Source organism: Mycteria americana, chromosome 6, assembly GCF_035582795.1.
Source record: "Mycteria americana isolate JAX WOST 10 ecotype Jacksonville Zoo and Gardens chromosome 6, USCA_MyAme_1.0, whole genome shotgun sequence".
Classification (NCBI taxonomy): Eukaryota; Metazoa; Chordata; class Aves; order Ciconiiformes; family Ciconiidae; genus Mycteria; species Mycteria americana.
Genome location: NC_134370.1, coordinates 66,250,940 through 66,271,351, shown reverse-complemented (window position 1 = coordinate 66,271,351; position 20,412 = coordinate 66,250,940). Strand labels below are relative to the sequence as shown.

At 39.9% G+C, this 20,412-nt stretch overlaps 1 protein-coding gene across 1 annotated transcript; it reads right to left on the bottom strand.

Annotated features, from left to right (window-relative positions):
• Positions 1-6,963: 6,963 nt before the first annotated feature.
• Positions 6,964-20,213, bottom strand: PGPEP1L (pyroglutamyl-peptidase I like). The gene is made up of 5 exons (XM_075506288.1): positions 20,062-20,213; positions 17,366-17,418; positions 10,521-10,637; positions 9,791-10,020; positions 6,964-8,843 (listed from the first exon to the last, which is right to left on the bottom strand). The coding sequence occupies exons 1-5, from the start codon at positions 20,093-20,095 to the stop codon at positions 8,675-8,677; spliced, it is 603 nt and encodes a 200-aa protein (XP_075362403.1). The 5' UTR covers positions 20,096-20,213; the 3' UTR covers positions 6,964-8,674.
• Positions 20,214-20,412: the final 199 nt, after the last annotated feature.

Genomic DNA, 20,412 nt, shown 5'->3' with positions numbered 1-20,412 from the left:
GTCTCTCTCTCTCTCTCCTCTCTCCTCTCTCTTCTTTCTCTTTCTTTCTGTCTCTCTCTTTGCTTCATAATGGGAAACATATCTGCGTGCAAGTTCAACCGTACAGCACTTTTATCAGATCAAAGATATCGCAGGCCAGGTGGCTCCCCGGTACCCTTGCAAGCACCTGCCTAACACTGTAGGTCTTTATAAAAAAAAACAAACAAACAAAAAAACACAAACAAACAAAAAAAAACCACAAAAAAAATTTAAAAAGACTGGATTTTTAATGTTGCTCTCTAATCTTTTTAGGAACACATAAAAGAATAAAAAAGGGCCATCATTCGTCCAAGGTTGTTACCATTTTCAACGCTGCCAAATTTTGCCAAAAAACCTGAACTCTTTGTTTTTTGTTTTTGTTTTTTTTTTGTAGGCATGGAAGGAGCACAGTAATCAACTGCTCTGTTTAAAAGAGATCCTGACCAATACATTCTATTCAATCATACACTGGTATTTAAAAAAAAAAAAAAAAAATTTAAAAAAATCAAATTGTCTAGACCTTTTTTCAAAACTGGACAAAATGTGATCATTTTTTTTTCTTGTGATGGAGAAGATAAAAGGGATGGGGTAAAGAAACAGCCCTCCCTCCACCCCTGTCCCCATCCCAATGAATTCTGGACAAAACTGGCAGTGGTGAGCTAAATAAACATATGCATTTCGTACAAAAAATGTCAACCGCACGCCAAAAATGAAACATGAAAAAAACCGGCAGAGATCTCCATCGTTGCAGCCTGCCTTCCTTCACAGGCTTGCAAGGAAAAAAACACCTAGAAACATAAATTGGAGAAGACAAAAAAAAGCAGTAACCGGATTCAAGTATATGATGCTTTGTTGACCTTTTCTCTTTTATTATTAAGACTTCTCGAAGGGTCTTGCAGTTCTATGTTAGACCATGGATCATTTGCATACACATTGTCTTTTGTGTCACTTTTATAACTTTTTTACGGTTCAGATACTCATCTATATGTCTGTACAGAAAAAAGCTGCTATTTTTTTTGTTCTTTATCTTTGTGGATTTAATCTATGAAAACCTTCAGGTCTGCCCTCCTTCCCTTCCCTCCCACTTCAACAAATTTTCTTATGCTTTGTACTATAGTGTGTAACTTTTACTTCCTCCTTCCCAGTAACTGATACCTTTCATATGATTTGCCATGAACTGTTTAATGCCTTTTTATAAATACATTTCCTCTTCCCCCCTCCCCCCCCCATTAGTTGTTTTACAACATCTTGGCTGTGTGGGCTACAGGGCTTTTGAAGGGGATGTGGAGAAAGAAGGGACACCCTGCACGGAAACACTCTAGCAGTGCTGTGGTGTGGTGTTTTTAAACCCCGGTTTTCCTTCCTTCCCACTAACCTCTGCCCAGACAGCATGCGAGTCTCTTACAGTGCAAGGCATGATACAAACTCAGGTCAGAAAAAAAGGTTAAATATTTAGTACATTCTTGTTCAGTGTTTATATTCATTGTTGTACAAGGGTCTCACCCCTCCTTCCCTCCCCGCTTGTTTTGGTTGTGGCACACATCCACCCACCCATCCCCACACACACTCCCCACACAGAGACACACACACATACATATGTATATATTATTTTTTTTTTATTATTTGTTGGGTACAACAGCAGACACCAGGATTTTGGGTCACTGATTTTTAAAAAGACTATTTTAACCCTTCCACCCCGTGAACAAGAGCTATACCAGTTGCAGCTGGTGATGCCAGGCATTCTTAGGGTGACCATTGTACACCTGGCTCCAGCAAACCCCAGCTCTTCACCTTCCTAATGAGCAAGCCCTCGTGGAGGGCGCCCTGGGCTGCACTTTGCACCCCTGGTTAAAAAAACCCAACCAAACCAAACCCACCATGCCATTTCCGTGGGGCTGGGTGGAAAGCATGTAGCTGGGGCCAGTGGCTCGGCTAGCAAACAGTTAAGTGTTGGCAGCTATGGAAACCTGTACAAGTACAAGCTTGTTGCTTAAATCATAGACCAAACCTCAGAACAAAAGAAAATGAGTAAGCTTGTTTGTTCAGTTGCAGAAGCCTTGGTGAAAGGGGGAGGAGGGGGCCATCAGAAAGTCTCCAACCAAGGAGTCATACCAGTTGCTCATCTTACATTAGTTACAGCATCTAAGCCTTTGTTTAGCACTGATCCAACCAAATGATGGCAGTGAAGAGGTGGTTCTGGGATGGAAATGTTTAAATCTTTTGAGTAAGAACAAAGAATTAAAATATACTGATTGCTAGTTTTGACTGGAGATTTTAAAAAGTTTGTAGTGCTTTTTGCTTGTGTAGTTTAGGTCCCATTATCTTCTCTTGCCTCTGTCCCATAGTTATTTTTCCCTTTTAAAAATGAAAAAGACAAAAAAGTTAATTAAGAAGGTATTCTATGTAGGATTTTTTATTTATTTTTGTGATATCAGTTTAAATCACTGTAGAGATGCCCCATAATAAATTTAAATACTGAGAATAAGGGTTTTTGAGTATGACAGGGGGACAGTTTTTGATTTTTTTCAAACTTTTATCTACCTCACTCTTATTTTTTTATATGTGTGTATATACAAAAAATACATCTCACATTTCTCAGCAGCCAATAAATGCCGTTGATACTGGTAACCTCTCACTCCATATACCACATGCTCTAGGTTCTGGAGGGGAACAGTCACTGCCTGTCACAAAGGGTCACTTCAGAATATTGGCCTCAATTCCAAGGAGTTTCTCCAATTTTTTGGTTCAGATTCATTATTGTGAGGAGAAATCCGAGAGTTGTCTGACTTAGGGTGACCATTCTTTAAGGAAACGCGCAGGCTTTTTAATGTGCTGTCACGGCAGTCCTCAGGTCAGCAACAAAATGCTGCGTGTTTAGATGAGCAGAGACGTAGCTGACCTGATATGAGGACTTCAAATTATGAGTATTTGATGAAATCTGTTACAGAAATCAATTGTTTACAATGTTTGAAGGTCCAGGGGAATTGCTAGAGTAAAGGAGATGGTCTTTCTGTTTGTCCTGTAGAATGGGCTAAGTCATTCCTGCCAGTTTTCCCTCAGATGCCACAAGCACCAAAAAGACATTTGGCTGAATCAGCACCTAAAAATAAATTGGCTCGTACAGCAATAGCATTGCTTTCTTGACCAAAAAAACAGTGAAAAAACCTGTCACAGGCTGCCTGATGATACTACTACATCGAGTTTACAGCTTTGGATCTTTGCTGCTTCTGTTTGGTGAGAGCACTGATGTTTTTTTCAAAACTAACATTGAATTGATTTCTTTTAACGTGCCAGTAAAAATCCAGTTCCCTTTTCTTCCCCCATTTACATGCTTCATAACTGTGGATTCTGATGGACCAGCCATCAAATTTTAACTGCCCTCTGACAGCGTGTAACTGGTTTACAAGCACACAGGACTAACACGAGCTTGCCGTCAACTTGATGGATAATGTTTCTCTTTTTCCAGCTCTGGCAGCTGTTCGTGCAGGTGTTGGTTGTGGTATCTGAATAATGTGGTGCTTGGCTACTTTGAGTTGTACATGGCCTCTTGAATACACAGCGCTGTGGTTAAGTACTACAGAGTTTGTCTTTGGAGGGAGTGTTTCGCTCTAGCCCTGAGAAACCAGCAAAATTTGAAGTTTTTACTAGGTTGGTTTGGTTTTCCATTTTTTCGTAGGTTCCAGTGACCTTTTGGTGCAGTGGCTGTTCCCCTCTCTTGCACATATTGATTACCACAACTGGAGATCCTCAGATCTTTCAGCTGGCTAGGAGGGTTTTGTTAAAACTGTCCAAGTTACTGGTTTTTATAATTGTACGTAGGTGGTTTTAAAATGCATTAGGAAGAAACACTAATGACGTAGCACCCATCATGATAAACATTTCAAAAAGCACTTCAGTAGAAGACAGTTATGTGATGTCACGTACGCATGCGTGATGACAGTCAGCTCTCCTGGACCAAACCACCTTCATGATACCATTGCGTTCTGTGTTTGCAATTCAAGCTTAATTCCTTTTTTGTTCTGTTTGTTTCCATAGCTTTTTTTTTTTTGTTGTGTTTTGTGCATTTTGAATAGCTTTATTCACATGGGTTTTTCATGCGGACTTCCCTTGGACAGTAAATCAAGTTGTTTGTGCATGTGAACAACTGAGAATTAATGTTGGCTTGATAGAGTCATAATATGGTTTGTAATGTTGTTCTTCCCTGAGACCACTGGCTTGTCTGGTATGGCAGATTTATTTAGAACTTCAGCTATGTTTGAATAAAGTTAAAGTAATCCAATTTGTTTATAAATTAAAACCAAAAGCCCACCCAGCCCTGACAACCGGCATTTTGACAAATGGTACCAAGCGTTTTAATGCAGTAGGGTAGCAAATTGGCATCGCTGCGGGGAGCAGGCAGCTTTGTTTTTAGTGCTCGGCCATTGTTCTCACCTGACTCGTGTTTAAAAGCTGCTCGGTGGCACAGAAGGTGGTTTGGTTGCACAGGAACGTGGCTCCTACCTAAACACAGAAGTGTGTGGTACTGAATAAGGTGCTCTTTTGGGGGAGCGATAAACTAGACGCAGAAGCCGAGCGTGATGGAAAGTGGGAGGCCAGCCTGCGTGCACCAAGTCTTTCTCAGCGTGATGCCTCTGCTCTTTAAAGCTGGTTCCAAGTGATGTATGATTCTAGGCATGTTCGCACTGATGCTCCTCTTGGTCTTTAAAAACAAAGGAAAGAAAGCCCAGTTTGCCCAGGACGACTGGTCACCAGATGGAACTGCTGTCAGATCCTCTGGGAACTGCTGAGGGATGTTTGGTACAATCTGAGTCTAAGTGAACAACACTCGTATTGTTGGTGTAACTCCATACATATATATCTATATATACATATATATATATCTGCATATGTATATCTATAATATAGATATATATATTTAAACCCTTTTCATTCCATTAGTACAAGTAACACTTGTTTCCTGTTATTTTGTTTGTCAACCGTGTATTTAATCACTGGGCTGAAGAACAGTGGAGGAAGGTGCAAGGGATCCACTCCTTACTAACCAGTGAAAAAAGCCAGATATTGCAACTTAACCCGTGAGTAGTTGTGCAGACAAGAATTTAAGAATGATGCGTAGAAACAACACTAGTGGCCAGGGGTGCTGAAGATACAGAACTACAAACAGGCAGGAGGGCTTCAAAGGATGCCTCAGTTCAGAAACTGGTTGCTCAGAGACAATGAACGGCCTCTGAAATTAAGCGCAGCCAGCTAAATGAGAATCGAGAAATGTTTGCATGGAGACACATGAAAACAAAGGGTATGGAAATGGGTGTTTACAAAGACACGGGGCTTGAGCAGAAGTTTGAGGTAGTTTCCTGAGCTTGGTATGTGGGGCAGCATCGGAGCTCAGGTGTCACAATTCTGATCGTTGGTACTTGTAAATAAAGCTCTGGACTTCCCAGCTGGAGTGGTGAATTTATTGCCAGGAGCTCAACCGTTGTTATCATTGGTCTGTATGAATCAGTCTCAACTTACAGTTGGTCTGTTTTGCAAGTACCTTAAGACTATCACTAGTTTGTGTGTGTGCATATGCGTGTGTGTTCATCTTTTTTTTTTTTTTTTTTTGTATGCGTTTCGTTGATTAGTAATCCATTAGCATTTTCAATAGGGCTTTAAGTCCAGTAGATTACGGGTAGTCAGTTGACGAAGATCTGGTTTACAAGAACTAATTAAATGTTTCATTGCATTTTGTAAGTACATAGAATAATTTTATAAAATGTTTGTAGTTTATAAATGCCTAAAATATAAGTTAAGGGCACTTTTCTGTGTCTGTGTATGGGTGTGTCTGTATGTGATCAGGTTTTTTTGATGGTACCAGTTTACTAGCTAGCTTTACAATATGCCAAAAAGGATCGCTAACGTGTCCAATTCATGGCGTGTCCCTCTCCCCCTACCCGCCCAAGCTTTGTGTCCCAGTATACAGCGAATGAGTAAAGAAGTTGGGGAAATGTTCTGTATCTTCAGTATCCTGGTCTTCCAGAGCCCTCTGGTTGGGGTGGGATCATCTTAACTGGTCATTTCACTTTACTGTCTAGGGCAGTTAACTTAGTGGATTACATGAACCTCACTGGTCGGGGAAACAGAACGGGTTTTGCTGCTACCCAGTCTCACTTGTGCTGTTCAGTACCTGCTTTACGGTGGCCATGTGGTTTGAAGGATGTGCCTGCGTAAGAGAAAGAGGGAAGATGGTTTTCATAATTACTATTGAAGAACTATTTGCAGATTTCTTATCACTTTAAAAGTTTGTATGCAGCCTCTAAAGACATTGAGCACCATTTGAAGCTTTGTTGAAATGAGCAAGGTAGGGTCCCTATTTATTTTTATTTAAGAATCTTGAAGATCCCTTCCCCCTCGCTCCCCCCAAATTTGACTCACCACAGTGCTGAAGGGTTCTGATGATTTAGATACTGTTTGAAAATCAGCTCTTCTGTTTTCTGAACCAGTGAGGTTTGAGATGAAAGGATTGGCCAGAGTTTGTCTACCTCTGGGACAAAAACAAAACTAGAAAGTGCTAAGGAATGGATGCAGTTGCAAATACAACATTTTCCAATTTTTCTTGTTTAAATTTTTTTAAGAGAAAATTAAACAATAACATGGCCAATTTATTACATAGAAAGACTTGCTGTGTATAAATTATTCCTAAAGAAATTCCTGTGTTTATATTAAAATGAATCAGTAGATAAAAAAAAATTTCAAAATGTTTTTGTATATTCTGTTGTAAGAATTTATTCCTGTTATTGCGATATACTCGGGATTCTTTACATTATGAAAAGAAGAAACTTTGTCTATTTTGAATGGCTGAAGCTAAGGCTCCTTTAGTTTCTCTTACTCTGCTTTTTTCTAGTAGTTTCAGTACTACATGATTTAAGTTAAATAAAAGAATTCTGTATGCATTTGCTTGTTTCTCAATTTGTTGCTCCTTATGCGAAGCAAGTAGAGGTTAGAAAGCTCAGAGTAAATCTCTTTTTCTTCTGCCCTTTTTGGCTGCATTTCGTTGAGCTACTCTGGATAAATCTTAGTGGAGGTCAGTGCTGCCGGTATGTTGTGTTGAAATCAGAAGTATTTTCATCTGCTGACACCGAGCTTGTGGACCATTTTTCAGTGGGTCCTTGAGTCCTGTTTTGCAGTAGGTAGTTCTTTTGAACAAGGTAAGCATTTTCATTTATTTATTTGAAGAAAACCTGCTTATTTACCCTTACAGCAATCCATAGATGAGGCATTCAGCCATCCAGCACGTGGCTATTGGTCTTCTGTAACAGTCATCGGAAAAGACAATGGCAAGAAGACTTGAATTGTCTTGGCGTTTCCAGTTCCTCTGACTCTTGCCATCAAAGTGTTGACTGAAATAAGGCACGATGGTGGCCCAAAGCTTTGTCGGCTGTCTGTGCGGTTAGGTTTGTCTGTTGTCCTTTTTACTGACATTATGCTTGAGGAACGGGCTTTTGTTTCCCTTGGAGAAATCCCAGGTGTCCACATTAAGCTGCTGCTGTCCTGTTCTAGTGACTCTTTTTGAAAAATAAGTGCTAATTTTATCTCATCCTTGTCTGTCGTTGTACTAGAAGATTATCAAGGAAAGTGTGTGTTGACATTCCCTGTGTGCTGAAGGGGAAGTGCTGTAAACCTCTGTCATACCCAGCTTTCAAGGCGCAGTCCTTCTGTATATAGCTGTGTTTGAGACATGGAGGAGCCTGGCTTGGCAGGGGGGAAGCACAGAAGTGATGTGTCACTGTCCAATGCCAAGTTTTACAATTTGGGATCTCATTTTGTTCCTGTTTTGTAAGTAACAGAATGTGCCGCAGCACAGTGCTTCAGCGATTGCCTTTCTTAGGGCAAGTTAGTGTTTTGATTTTGATGCCTAAGTCCCTGAATAGGCGTGACCTGTTCTACTGAAAGTTGAACAGGTCTTTCTGCTGTGCTCTGTGGAAGGACTGCAGTGTTTTCCTTTGGGACAGGCACTGAGCATTTGGGGTAAGGGGTGTGTTCGGGCAGTTGAAACCCGAATTACTACTAGCACTACAGTTCCTGCTGGATTCCAGGCTTTTGTTTACTTTCTTTTAAGTCACCCTAGGTTCGTTGCCCATTTCTGGTGTGGAAACCAGCATGTAGATCGGGTCACTAAGAGATAATTATAAAACTTCACATAACAGGATCCCTACATGTGTTTTGTTTTCCCCCATATTTGCATTTTTTATGTGGGCACTTTGCATGGCTGAACTATCTCTCTCGACTTGGACAGGGGCTGTGGGGGACCTCTGTTACATCCATCCAGTGCTGAATGTCCTTACGGCTGTAAGCAACCATCTTGGTTCAGCAACCATCGGAACTAGGATTAAGCATCTAAACTGTTTTAAGTCCAGTTTCACGCTTTCTTAAATCTGAAGCAACCTTATCGTTGTTAGCAATACAGACTGCCAATTGTTTGTTTTTCCTGTCAAGGTTTTTACACCAAAGAGAGATTGAAACAGTTGTTGGGGTTTTGTAAGGAAATTTCACTGAAACTAACACGGAGTATAAAATCCTTTATGTAAGGTTTTTAAGTATCTTTAGATTTGCTTCATTTAAGAGAGTAAGGAATTGCATTCTAAGAAATCCTCATTTTTTACTTGTATGATGCATCTTACTCTCTTTCTTCCCCGCACTGTTTTAACATTTCTAAGATAATTGTCTGTAATGCTTTTCCTAGAAAGTCTGCTGTTACCAATGTGGATAATGGAGGCACATGGATGAAAGCTGCTCTTCCATTGCCATAATACAGAGAAGTGTAGTAGGTGTAATCGCAGATATACCTGCAATATTAAGAACAAAACAAAGCCAGAAACCTGAATTAAGGAACACTAAACTTTGATTAAATTTAAATGTTCTTTAAGTAGCCAAACCAGATTTGGTTTATGAAATTATTAAAGACATTTGCTCAGTGAATAAAGGAAATGCTGAAATAAAACAAGTTTGTGAAACAAATGTTCCTTATCTGATGATCTGGTTTCTCAGACACCCACCCAGAAGGAAGTTTAAATAAAAAAATCACGAGACATGCACTCTTTTCTAGGCTTCTGTAAGCTATGTGAGATGGGAAACGTAACACAGCCACTGGAACTACAGCCATGTAATACAGGTTTTGTGTAAGTCATTCAGTCTCACCTTCTGGAGAGTTTTTTTCTTATCACCTTACCTTTTAACTTGCAGGTGCAAATCCTGAAATTAAAGGCTAAAATTAGCTGATTTTTATTTTTAAAAAATGAGATAATTTTCTGTGTTTTCCTTTTAAATGAAGACTAGCATAATAGAAAATTGCTTCAGTACTACTGAAACACATAATGAGATCACAGACATCATTCTAAAGGTACCTGTAATTGCTCTGTTCTTCAGTGTATGTATTTACATTTTGTATCCCTCCCAGTTGGGAAAAATAGATTAAAATCTGCTACTAGTCAGTATTGCTTTCAGAGTCTCTTAATAGCTCAGGTTTACTGGGATTGTTAATCACAGCGTTGCTATGTTGAAACTTGTTTCTTTTGGAATTTAGAAATCCATGGAAAAATGGCTGTAGTTTTTCATGAAGGCTGCTTTACATACAATTTAAATTTATCCCAATTTCATACTTGTGCCCCTCTGAAGACTTTGCTTCTAAGTGATTTTGGTTGGAGGAAAAGTCATTGCAAAGATTCTTCAAGGTTAAATGAGCTGATTGAGTTACTTCTGCTTTTAATGTGAGACCCCAATATGCAATGCTTACCTTCCTGCATCTCTGGAAAAGATTATATCAATCCCTTCCACTGAAATGTTTTTCCAGAGAGTCTTCATATTAATTGTAGATTCAATCTTTTCCGGGCCATCTAGCATGCAACAGCCACCTTCTGGGTGAAAACCACAAGCATCCATCTCTTGGTAGCCTTTGTTCTTCCCACACTGCTCAAGGATGATGATTGCTTTGGCGGATGAAGCCAGCCCAACGTGAACAGTAAGCTGTTTTTTCCCACCAGAGTGAATAACAGGAAATTAAAAATGAGACCTGTTTTTAAAAAACCTGTAAAACAATAGTGCCAAGCATTATGTGAAATACTAGCTTCAAGGTAGGGAGTCTTGCTGTAGCTCATGCCTAAAGAAAACTTCGATAAGAGATTATAAATGAGAACAAAATTGTGCTTTAGTTTGGTTTTGTTGTGTCTAGTCAGCTCAGGACTTCAGAGCTGCAGTACCTTTTTTGCAATTTATGGTGTATTTTTTTTCCTTTGTTCAGTGTGCAGTTATGCTGTTTAAATAGCACGGGGTTAAAGCAGCATGCTAATTATCATGTGCTCCAAATTTCAGCTTGAAACCTTTATCACAGTTGTAATGGTCACTTTCCAGAGTAGTCTGATGCACACATTGTGCAATACTCTTTTGGAGATCTTTTTAAAGATCCACTCAGAATAATAATATTCATAAATGAAGGGGGAAAATTGTGTAACTTTCTAATTACTCACCAGTGGCTGAAGAGTTGTCCATATCTTGAAGACTTGCTCCTTTGCTTTTTGGTAAACCACCGGCAGCTGCATGACACGCAGATCTATGTTTTTACCAAGGCCTCTCTTGGACAGCTCCTACATATGCAAAAAGCCACCGTGGACTCGTAAGAGCATTGGACTTCTCAGACTGTGATAAAGAAATCAGGCTGATCCAACTTAGAAAACATGGAAGAGCAATGCTGTCTAAGCCCATGGTTCCTAAACATGGGTCTGCAGTGAGGTTCAGTTGTCTTGTGGTAGCTCTCCCTTTTTGAACTGAAAGAGACTAAAATGTGCTAGCTGATTTCCTAATGTCACATCTGTGTGAAGCCATTGTTGTGTTTTCCAAAGGGATGCTCAGTCTCCAATGGGTGGGAGCGGTTACTGCTTAGGGACTGGTCCATGGGGAGCCATGAAACACAGGATCTCTCAGAAAGTGTCCGCACTTGAAAGTATCTAAATAGGCTCTGATACAGGTAAGAGCTGTTCCTCTGAAAGATCTAGTAGATAAACCTGCACTATCGAGAGACACAAATGAGGGAGAATTCACATTAGCTGTCCACTCAAGTGACATGCGATCTGCTGGCTTGAACTGGCTCAGGTCAGCTCGGCTGGAGGTGACTGTCAACATGAGGAAGGTCACATTTAGAATGGGATTAATTTCTCTTTTGGTCTAGAATGTGGGCCCTTAGTGAAAGGAAATGTCACTTATTGGGATGTTATTTCTCTGTCATTTACGTAGAGTTGAAGTTCCACATGGGACCTTTTCCCAAACGAAACAAAAATTATGCCTAGGATTGAGGTGAAAGAAACAAAGGCGCCCTTCAAAGCAGCAGATTGGCCAGATGGTTGGAAAATGGTCTGGAGAATAAATGTCATGTGGAAGTGACTTGAAATTATTTTGTCAGTGGAACAGGGCTAACAAACAAACATAAGTCTCTTAAGTAGAAGGTAGGCGGCTGCAATGGCAGAATGCAGAAGGAACACATCTGAGATGGAAAGCTCTGTCCCAGAAAAGTAAAATGGTGGTTGAAAATGCCTGTTGCATTTGAGTAGACCACTACCAAAGGAGGGTCCAGGTGAAGTTTCTAAGGGGGGGGGCATAGGCAAAAAGTCAGCAGCAGAGGTAGCCCAAGAAACCTGCAACTTCTTATTAAATGTCATTATTTTCTCAAGCTTTCCTTTCTCACTAAGGATTCTCGTGCAGATGAGGCCCACAGTTCTAAGCCATGCTAACTGGGAAACTTGCCCTTCAACACTGGCTTCCTATATAAACTGTTCCAATTTTCTTGTCAGCGGAAACATTGATTAGCTGTGCTCAATAAACTATTTGACACAAGCAAGGAAACAATGCCTGCAGGGAAGTAAACACATTTAGAGAACAGTGCCAGCCTTTTTTCCTCTGGGTGCTGATAGTCTTTGAGAGACCATTGCATCATCTTGCTTAAGAATGCTGCACTGTGTCTTAGCTTCCAAAAAAGAAAACCCCAGCTGGTTCACAATTAGCATTTGCTTTTCTAAAGCATCTTTATAATTTTAACATTTAATGAGATTCTTCGTTTTTAACTGTAAGGCTTAGAGGAGTCAACTGCCTGTAACTTTGGTACAGAATGTGGACGCCCGAAGTAAGCTGTTCGGCTGTTCTCTCATGCTCTCTGGATTGACGTTCTCTTGTTGCCATTTGTCATGAGAGAAACACGCAGAAATACTTTTGTGCAGGACAAAAGCGGAAGCTGGTCAATAGCAAAGGGCTGAGAATTTGTGTCAAAGGAAGATAGTTTGCTGTGTCCTAAGCAATTTCAGCATGTTGTCAATAATGTGTATTACTTTGTTGTCTAAGAATGCTAACCATGGGCTTATACCCCATTAGACCAGATGTTGTGCAAACATGGAAGGAAAAAAAAAGGTGGTTCCTTGTCTGAGCCAAGTCTCAGCCTTAACCAAAACCATTTTTGCGTTTAAGGTGAGAGACTGAAGATGGTTAGAGGAGGATGACTGCATCTGGAAACTACAGCTCACACTGGTGAGTTAATTCAGTAAACAAGTGCCCGTCTTTTGTAGTTGAAACAGCAAAGGCAACTTCAAAGGAGGACAGAAGTTTTGGAGGACTTTTTTTGTGGGAGAAGTGGTTGAAAAGAAAGCATGACAATTCTTTGTTGGGAAGTGTTTCTAAAAGGGCAGTGAAATCCAGCATTGTCAGCTGATGACCTTGGGTTGTTGGTCAGTTGTGGTCATAGTCCCGGTCCACTGGAGTTCTGGCCCATGTTGTTACACAGCCCTCCCCAAAGAGAAGTGATTTGCACAGAACAGTTGTGCTCAGATGTGGTGGTTGCATGTCACACAGGGTGTTAGAAGCATCTTGAACTTTTAGAAAACTCCAGAAAATTTCAGTGAGTTTGCCTGAGTTTTCTCTGATTTGGGTTGCCAGGAAGGGGGGAGGCGGGCAGGGGGCTGCACGTGTTAATTTTGTGAACCGCATTCAGAAAGGCTCGTGTTGGTGCAGAAAGAAAACCAGAAGTTACCAGTTGCCCCGGTCAGTCTACAAGTATGTTGCAAACAAAGGGGTTTTTTGTTTGGTTGTTCAGGTTGGTTGGTTGGTTGGTTTGTTTGTTTGGTTTTTTTAATCCTGCAGATACCTTGATAAAGCTTTAAGGGTGGTGTAAGAAAGTTCCAGAACAGAAATTAAGGAACTAAATAGCAATGTCATCTTAGTTTCACAGATGATGAAACTAAAGCAGAGAGGGAGAGAGACAGAGAGATTAAATGACAAATTTCCAAAGACCACGTGGTCAGTGGCAGGATGAAAAACTGCACTCGGAGATCTGATCCTCATCTCCCGATAGCAAACATAGTTCCCAGAAGCAGTTGGAAATGTGACCTGTTCTTTGCACTAACAGTTTAATTACTATGAATGTTGTCACTCAACTTACATTTGCGCCCTATTAACTGGGGACTTTGACCTTGATGGTAGACTGCCCTGGTAGGTTATTTAGCTGCCAAGTGTCAGACAGGAGTTTCTGGAAGAGACACAGAAACAGGGTCAGATCAAGGGTTATGAGGTGGGACCGTCAATCTGTAATATGGAATAAATAATTCAGGGGATCTGGCATTCTGAGGGTCCCATATGGTGCTGAAGAACTAACACATCATGGTAATTCAGTGTGATCTGTCAGCAAATGTGGAGTAAGTACTTGGTGGTGGTTTCCTTTAGAAAGCATGTCCTGCACTTCAAGAGCTAAAAGTGCTGCTGGTGGAGCTTTCGTGCGTATTTTAGGAGGGTATTTCAGGTGAATGGAGTTACGAGAACCATGAAAAACTTAGTGAGACAGGTTTCTAAAAGAGAAGCTGTCTTTCTAGTGCTAGACAACCATGTGGGGCCATGTGACAGCACCTGTGAAAGCGCTGAAGCTTTTCTCAATGACCCTGAATTGACAGGTTCACCTGTACTTTCAGATCCGTTTGACTATCATTTTCCCTGAACACTTGAAGGGTACTTGCTGAGGAATGAGAACTCCGCGGATGCAATGCTGATGAATGCCTTGTATGTGAGTCATCTTGTGCTGTGATGAGAACTTGGGTTCATGCAAAAAGAAATTCTTGGAAAACTATATTTTCATATTATAAAACAGGCAATGCAAGACAATGCACTGCTACATAGTATCAATGAGAAATCCAAGAATTCAGAACGAATACTCTAAACCAGCAGAAACAGAGATTTGGAGAGTTTTATTAACATTTGTAATCAGATTCCTAGGGATTTCAGAAAATAGAAATTCGGTCATTCACCAAAAAGGTAGCAGTAAATAGTTAATCTGTAAGAGAATACCACACAACCATTTTTCTGAGTGCCCGATGAGGGTATAGAAGGGATGCAACTATTGGAATGGGCTGTGTGCTCACTGGATCAATCTCTGATCCTTCCTACAGCAAGAAAAGAGGTTCACGAAAAGGGCCGATCCCATCAGCGAGGCAGAGTGCAACAGCATCTCACGGAGAAGCTGGTAACAGGGATCTTAAGGAAGCAGTTGTGTGTAAGAGCAAGTATTGCTCACAAAAGTGAAGCCATTGCTCTTTGGCAAAGACTCCATTCCAAAAAGCATGGAGGGCGAGGCTATGCTTTGAGAATTAGGATGCTGGAACTCCTGTTACATGTAATTTTACAGGATTTTGGATGCTTTTAGTGCGAGGACCCTTCTGGGATGTGAACTCTTAAGATGACAGATATCAGCGTTACACCATCACTGAGGGTGCCATAGTATCCAGGCTTTTGATAACAACTCAGTTCATTTTGAGGTAGTAATTAGGATAGCTCTGGATAAGGATACAAAGGCATTAAGCCTGAGCCATCATGTTTAGTAGCTCTGGTCTGGCTGCTCAGTACTTTCTTGAGGATGAGTTTGAGTCTACTCTTGCTTGGTTCTCAGTAAAGAGACTCAGCAGGAGGGCATTATGTCACTTTAGTGATCCATGCCAGAACCCCAAAGCCAAGACAGGATTACTTCCAGATGTAAATACTAAATTTTGCTATCTTTAATATATGTGCACAAGCTTCCTGAAGACCATAGGGCTACTCATGTGAACAAGGCCAATGGAACAATACCATGAGATTGCTATTTAGCATGGAGAAGCCTATCAGCATTCAAAGTACTTCCAGATTTGCAGCAAATTTCCCTGAATTGTCTGTATTAACCACCTTTGCCAGGGAATAGGAAACCAAAGCAGCATCCCCAGTATGAATACAAATTAATTCCACACAGAGGGTGTCACATCAGAGGGAAATGGATCTGTTCTCCTCCATACACAAGGACTGACATCTGTTTTCACGATGGAATGCTGTAGCTCTTGTTATAGAACAGCTTCCTGGCGTAGCCAGCGCATGGCGTTGTTACAGAAAACTCATCTCACCGGTGCGTTTTCGCTTTAGGCTGTTTGGCTTGCAGATAAATAACATGTTTTATTTTCAGCCAGAAGAGGATGATCTTGCACCCAAAATTAGAACCAGTAGGAATCAGGAAATAATGAGCAAGAACATTGTCAACTGACAAATATTTGTGGTTCAGGGCACATGTCAAGTTGGAGTTAAGATAATTTATGGGTCTCCTGTGATGACTGGGGTGTGGAAAGGTATCACAGAAGTATTTTTGTTTCTCGTTAGCCTACAGGGATAACATCCCTCATAACTTTGAGCGGGTCATAGATTTATTCTTCCAGACACCAAATGGCACTTGGCATTCTTCACCCAACAAAGCTAGAATAGAAAATATGTATAGGTTGGTGGAGTTGCTACAGCTTTGGTCCTTGGAAAAATGTACTAGCTCCTTGTTTTTCAATTGTTTTGGCTTGACTGCGCTTCATTTTCAAGACAGATCTTCAGTAGCTGTCACCAAACCTTGTAATACGGTTATAGTCCTGTAGAGTCATCATCTTTCTGTCACTACTAATACTTTCTTACAGATACCTTTTTTATTTCAGTGTCCAGAAGAATTAAATATTTATGGGCTTATTCCAGTCCCCCTAATAGAACATAGTCCCCTCAGTGTGTTTTACATATCTTGCTTTCCATTTTTACCAGTATTATCTGTTGCTTCTTGCAGATATTGGACCAATCTTCCAGTTCAGTTTTACTACCTTGACTGTTCCCCAGCTAGTTTCACATTTCATTAACCTTCTGTCTACCTTGGAATTGCTAAGAACGTGCGTGAAAGACCCTCTCAGAAGAACTCTGTTCATAAATACCTTAGGAGAGTAACTGAACTCAAGGGAAGGCCATTGTCTGCGCTAGGGAGAATGAATGAACCTTGCGTGTGACTTTTACACATGCTCAGCAAATCTCTGCAGCTGTTCCTACTGTTTGAACATATATACTATGACCTTTCACACTTTAGATTGAGGTAGAGTACTAAAGTATCAAACTAGTAAATTATTTCATTGTAGCAGACATACTCTTACATAAAACAGTTGGGTATTTATTTTGTAAGACATATTTAAAGAGAAAAGTTACATTATTGTTAAAACTTAGATAATATTTTAAAAACAAGTGATCCTGTTCCTGAAAAATAATCTATTTGTGGAAATTTTTGGTGTGTCCCAAGAAGTGTGGGTTCACACAAACAATAATTTGAAAATAAACAATCGTAACATAAAAGTTTATGCTGAAAGCCAGGTATCCAAACCACGTCTTTGTATCGCCCAGCTAAACTTGTTCTGATACACATACTTAGGAAATAAGCGGGAATTTTCAAGACTCCGTCTTAGACATGTTACAGCTAGTGAAGGTTTATGGAGGGGAAAGAAATCTGAATGACCTTGTTTTCAATTTTAACTGTAGACTTCACTGTCATTTGAAAGTGGAAGCCAAAGCTGAGATGGGAACACTTACTTAGAATTAGCATGCTTTTGGTTTTGTGTTCCTGAAGTAGGCCGTAAGAACTCATAGACTACACTTGTATGAGAAGGAAATTGCCTCACACAGACAGAATAAGATGAGTTGTGGTATGAGATGATCTGGTTACTGAAGACAGGGATAACCTGTGGCATATGCATCAGTTGCAGAGAAGGCACCCTGGGTAAAAAATATCCTTTTTAAAAATCAAGAATAATATTTTGGTAAGTGCTTAAATAGCACAAAAAATATTCTTGCAAATAAAATAATGTTTCACTACTTAATTATCATCTTTCTTCCATGCTGGGAGTCTGCTCCATGAGGCACAATTCTGTTTGAGTCAGGAGAAATAACTTCCTTGAACGCAATGGAAGGCCTGAAAACAGGTTGTGTTGGGATCTCCACAAAACACAACACCTCCCTCCCTTTTTTTGATGCTTACCTTCACTGCTTCCCAGCTAGAATTAACCAGGTATTGTCTAAAGGGACCAAAACCTGAAAAGAAAGAAAGAAAGGTGCTTTTAAGCTGTGCTTGCTCTGCAATTCTAGATTAGGTACCGGCATGTATGCACACACATATTTGTTCTTTATCTTCATACTTTTTGTTATGGAGGTTGAGTTTTTTAGATAGGATTTAGCCTTTATAACACTTAAGGGAATAGTATTTTCATTTTTTATAGGCACTGATGTAAGAACTAATCCTGCAGTCTTCATTCATGTCAAGGGTTACATATGAGATAACCTGAACTGAAGCTGGTAAATGTACTGGAGCCAACAGGACAGATCATGTAAATGATGATTTTGGGCAAGGATCATCAACCATAGAAATACCACTACTAAAAGATCTGGTATTAAATACTCCCAGGTCACAGTCAATGTACCATTCTTACTGTTAAAGCTCATGACGATGAAGGTATGCATGTTTAATGAAAATGTTTGAAAGAGTAAAATTTTATTTCATTTGTAATTTTTTTTTTAATTCCAAGTAATGAAAACTTAATTTTCTGTTAGGGCAAATGTGCTTTTTGTGGTGCTGGGCAACATCTCTACCTTCATTTTTTCCCCAGAGGAAAAGAGAGGAGGAAAGGGAAAAGGACTCTTTGAATCCAAAGTAGTACATTTAATTTCATGCATCGTCTTTTGTGAAAGACTTTTTTTAAATAAAAAGAAAAAAAAAAAATTTGAGCCAGATGGGCATTTGTCATAAAAAAGGTCGATGGAAAACTCCCACTATCTTTATTAATCTTAATTACTGTTCTCAATCCAGAGTGTTGCCAAGTCTTAGATACCGGGTGGCAGGAAAATGAGTTTGTGAAATGGTTTTAATGCTATAACTCTTAAATATTTAAAAATCCTTAAATGGACAAATAAATACTTGACAGCATATGACTGCTATTGTGCACAGTGAAAGGTACTTGTATATGGGGACAATGAAGCCTAAAGGCAGGCTTATGACAGCTTAATTAATGCTAGACTTTAAGCATTTCTTAATTTGTTAATACTTATTTCATAACTGCTCAATCTTTTCTCTTTAATATTATGAAAAGCTTGATGGTGCTAATATTTTTGACAATGTTTTCCCCAGGTTTAAGTTTGTACTATGGGGAGGGAACAGGGGAAATAGTACTCATTTCACATTAACGGGGAACATAAAACCTCACCGGTCCCACTCTGCTTTCAGAGCAAAATTAGAGTGACACCTGCTCCAATTTGAAGCTGTAGTTGTTGTGCATGTTTCTGTACATGTGTGTGCAGAACTGCAGAATTATAGTAAAGTTATTAAATAGCTCACAATGAAATACAGGCATCCCAGTGGTGGCCGTAAGAAACTCCTGCTTAGGATAAAATTGTTCTATGAAAAGAAATTACTAAATGTAAGAGAGTGTTACAGTACTGAAATACCTGCAACAGCTTGGAGAGCTAACTGGCTAAATATTACTAGGCACTATATAATAAACTGGGCTCACTGCCAGCAGGTTTATATTATGAGCAGGTGAAAATGTGACAGAAGCATGCTGTGATAATCTCTGTAGTAGCTTAAAGATGCACCTGTGTCTTTAATGGGAGACACTAGTCTAAAACTATTTGAACAAGTAGATTTCTGCACCTAAATGGCTATCTAAGGGGAGGAGAAAACTAATAAGGTGCTAAGAAGCGTGCCCATCAAGGGTATGTGCCATAAATATCATAGGAGAGAACCAGATTGTCAGCCTTTTAAGAGGTTAGCAAATATCTCTTGCTCTATTCTGCACTCCCATTCAGTTCAACTGCAGTTATGTCTAGAGCAAGCCAAACTAGTTCTGCCCATCTTGCAGCTATTAAAAAAAGTGTTTAATTGAAAACAGCAAGATGCAAATCTCTTTGATGTAGCTTCAACCTCATTCCTATGTCCTCAGATGACCTGCAGTGGAAAATTATCCAGCAACTCGCATGTCAAGATGTGTGTAATGATTGCCTTTAGATGAGCCAGTGGCAACAAGAGGAATAGCGTGTAGCAGCATTCCTTAAGAGCTTTAACCTTTTAAAGCTCAGAAGTCTCTTAGCTGGTGGTTCTGCCGCTGTGATTCAGCAGTAGTTATAACCAGCAAGAGAAACGCCAAATTTGGTCCCTTGTTCTGCATGTTCAGGCATGCTCCTTTGATATATTTAAATTTAATGGTCTAGTTTAGCAGTGATGAGGCAGCATCTCCAGTTTAAATCTCCCTTACCTTGCCATGAAACTGAGACCCTGAAACTTGCCATGTGTTGCTCTAATTCTGGACACTGACTATGTGACATTGTGATGCAACCTGGTTTTCTTGCTTCAGAGCTCCTTTTTGGGTGAACTTTATCTAATACTAGCCTGCACTGCCTTGAGCTATGTGGTTTGGATCAGAGAGAATGTCAACAAAGATTAAAACATGGAGAGAATGAACAACAAACCAAACTGGATGGCAGTAAAGAGGGCAGACTGCAGTCTGTTTCCTCTGACATGCATCTGATTTTCTTAGGAAGGCACAGCAGCAAGTTATTTTCTGTTTGGAATTGTTAGTATGACCATTTGCTACCGTTTTTCCCTCTAGGGAACTGTTTACGACAAAGATCAAGCATGTGTGCATACCATCTCTAGCTAAAAGAAGAATAAAATAAAAATCTTACCAGTTACAACCACAGTGTTGGAATTTGAATCCATGAAATCTATGCTCCAGAAGGTGAAATCTTGTTGTCTTTCAGTTCCAAACAGTATTATAATTCATGTATCTGTGGCAAACTTCTTCATTTGGGGCACCTTTTTTTCTTCAAACTGTGATGTGTCTGGATTCACATGACAGGGATGATCTGTGATTCATGTAACATTCAAAGCAAAAATTGTTATGTCTCTGTATTAAAGATAGAAGTCTGACTGACCAGCTGACTGACTGGGACTGCCCCAAAATTCTTTTCCTTTCTTCAGGCATGCAGTAGTATTTAGGAAGAACAGGAATGGCTTAAAGAAACTTCTTGCAAAAT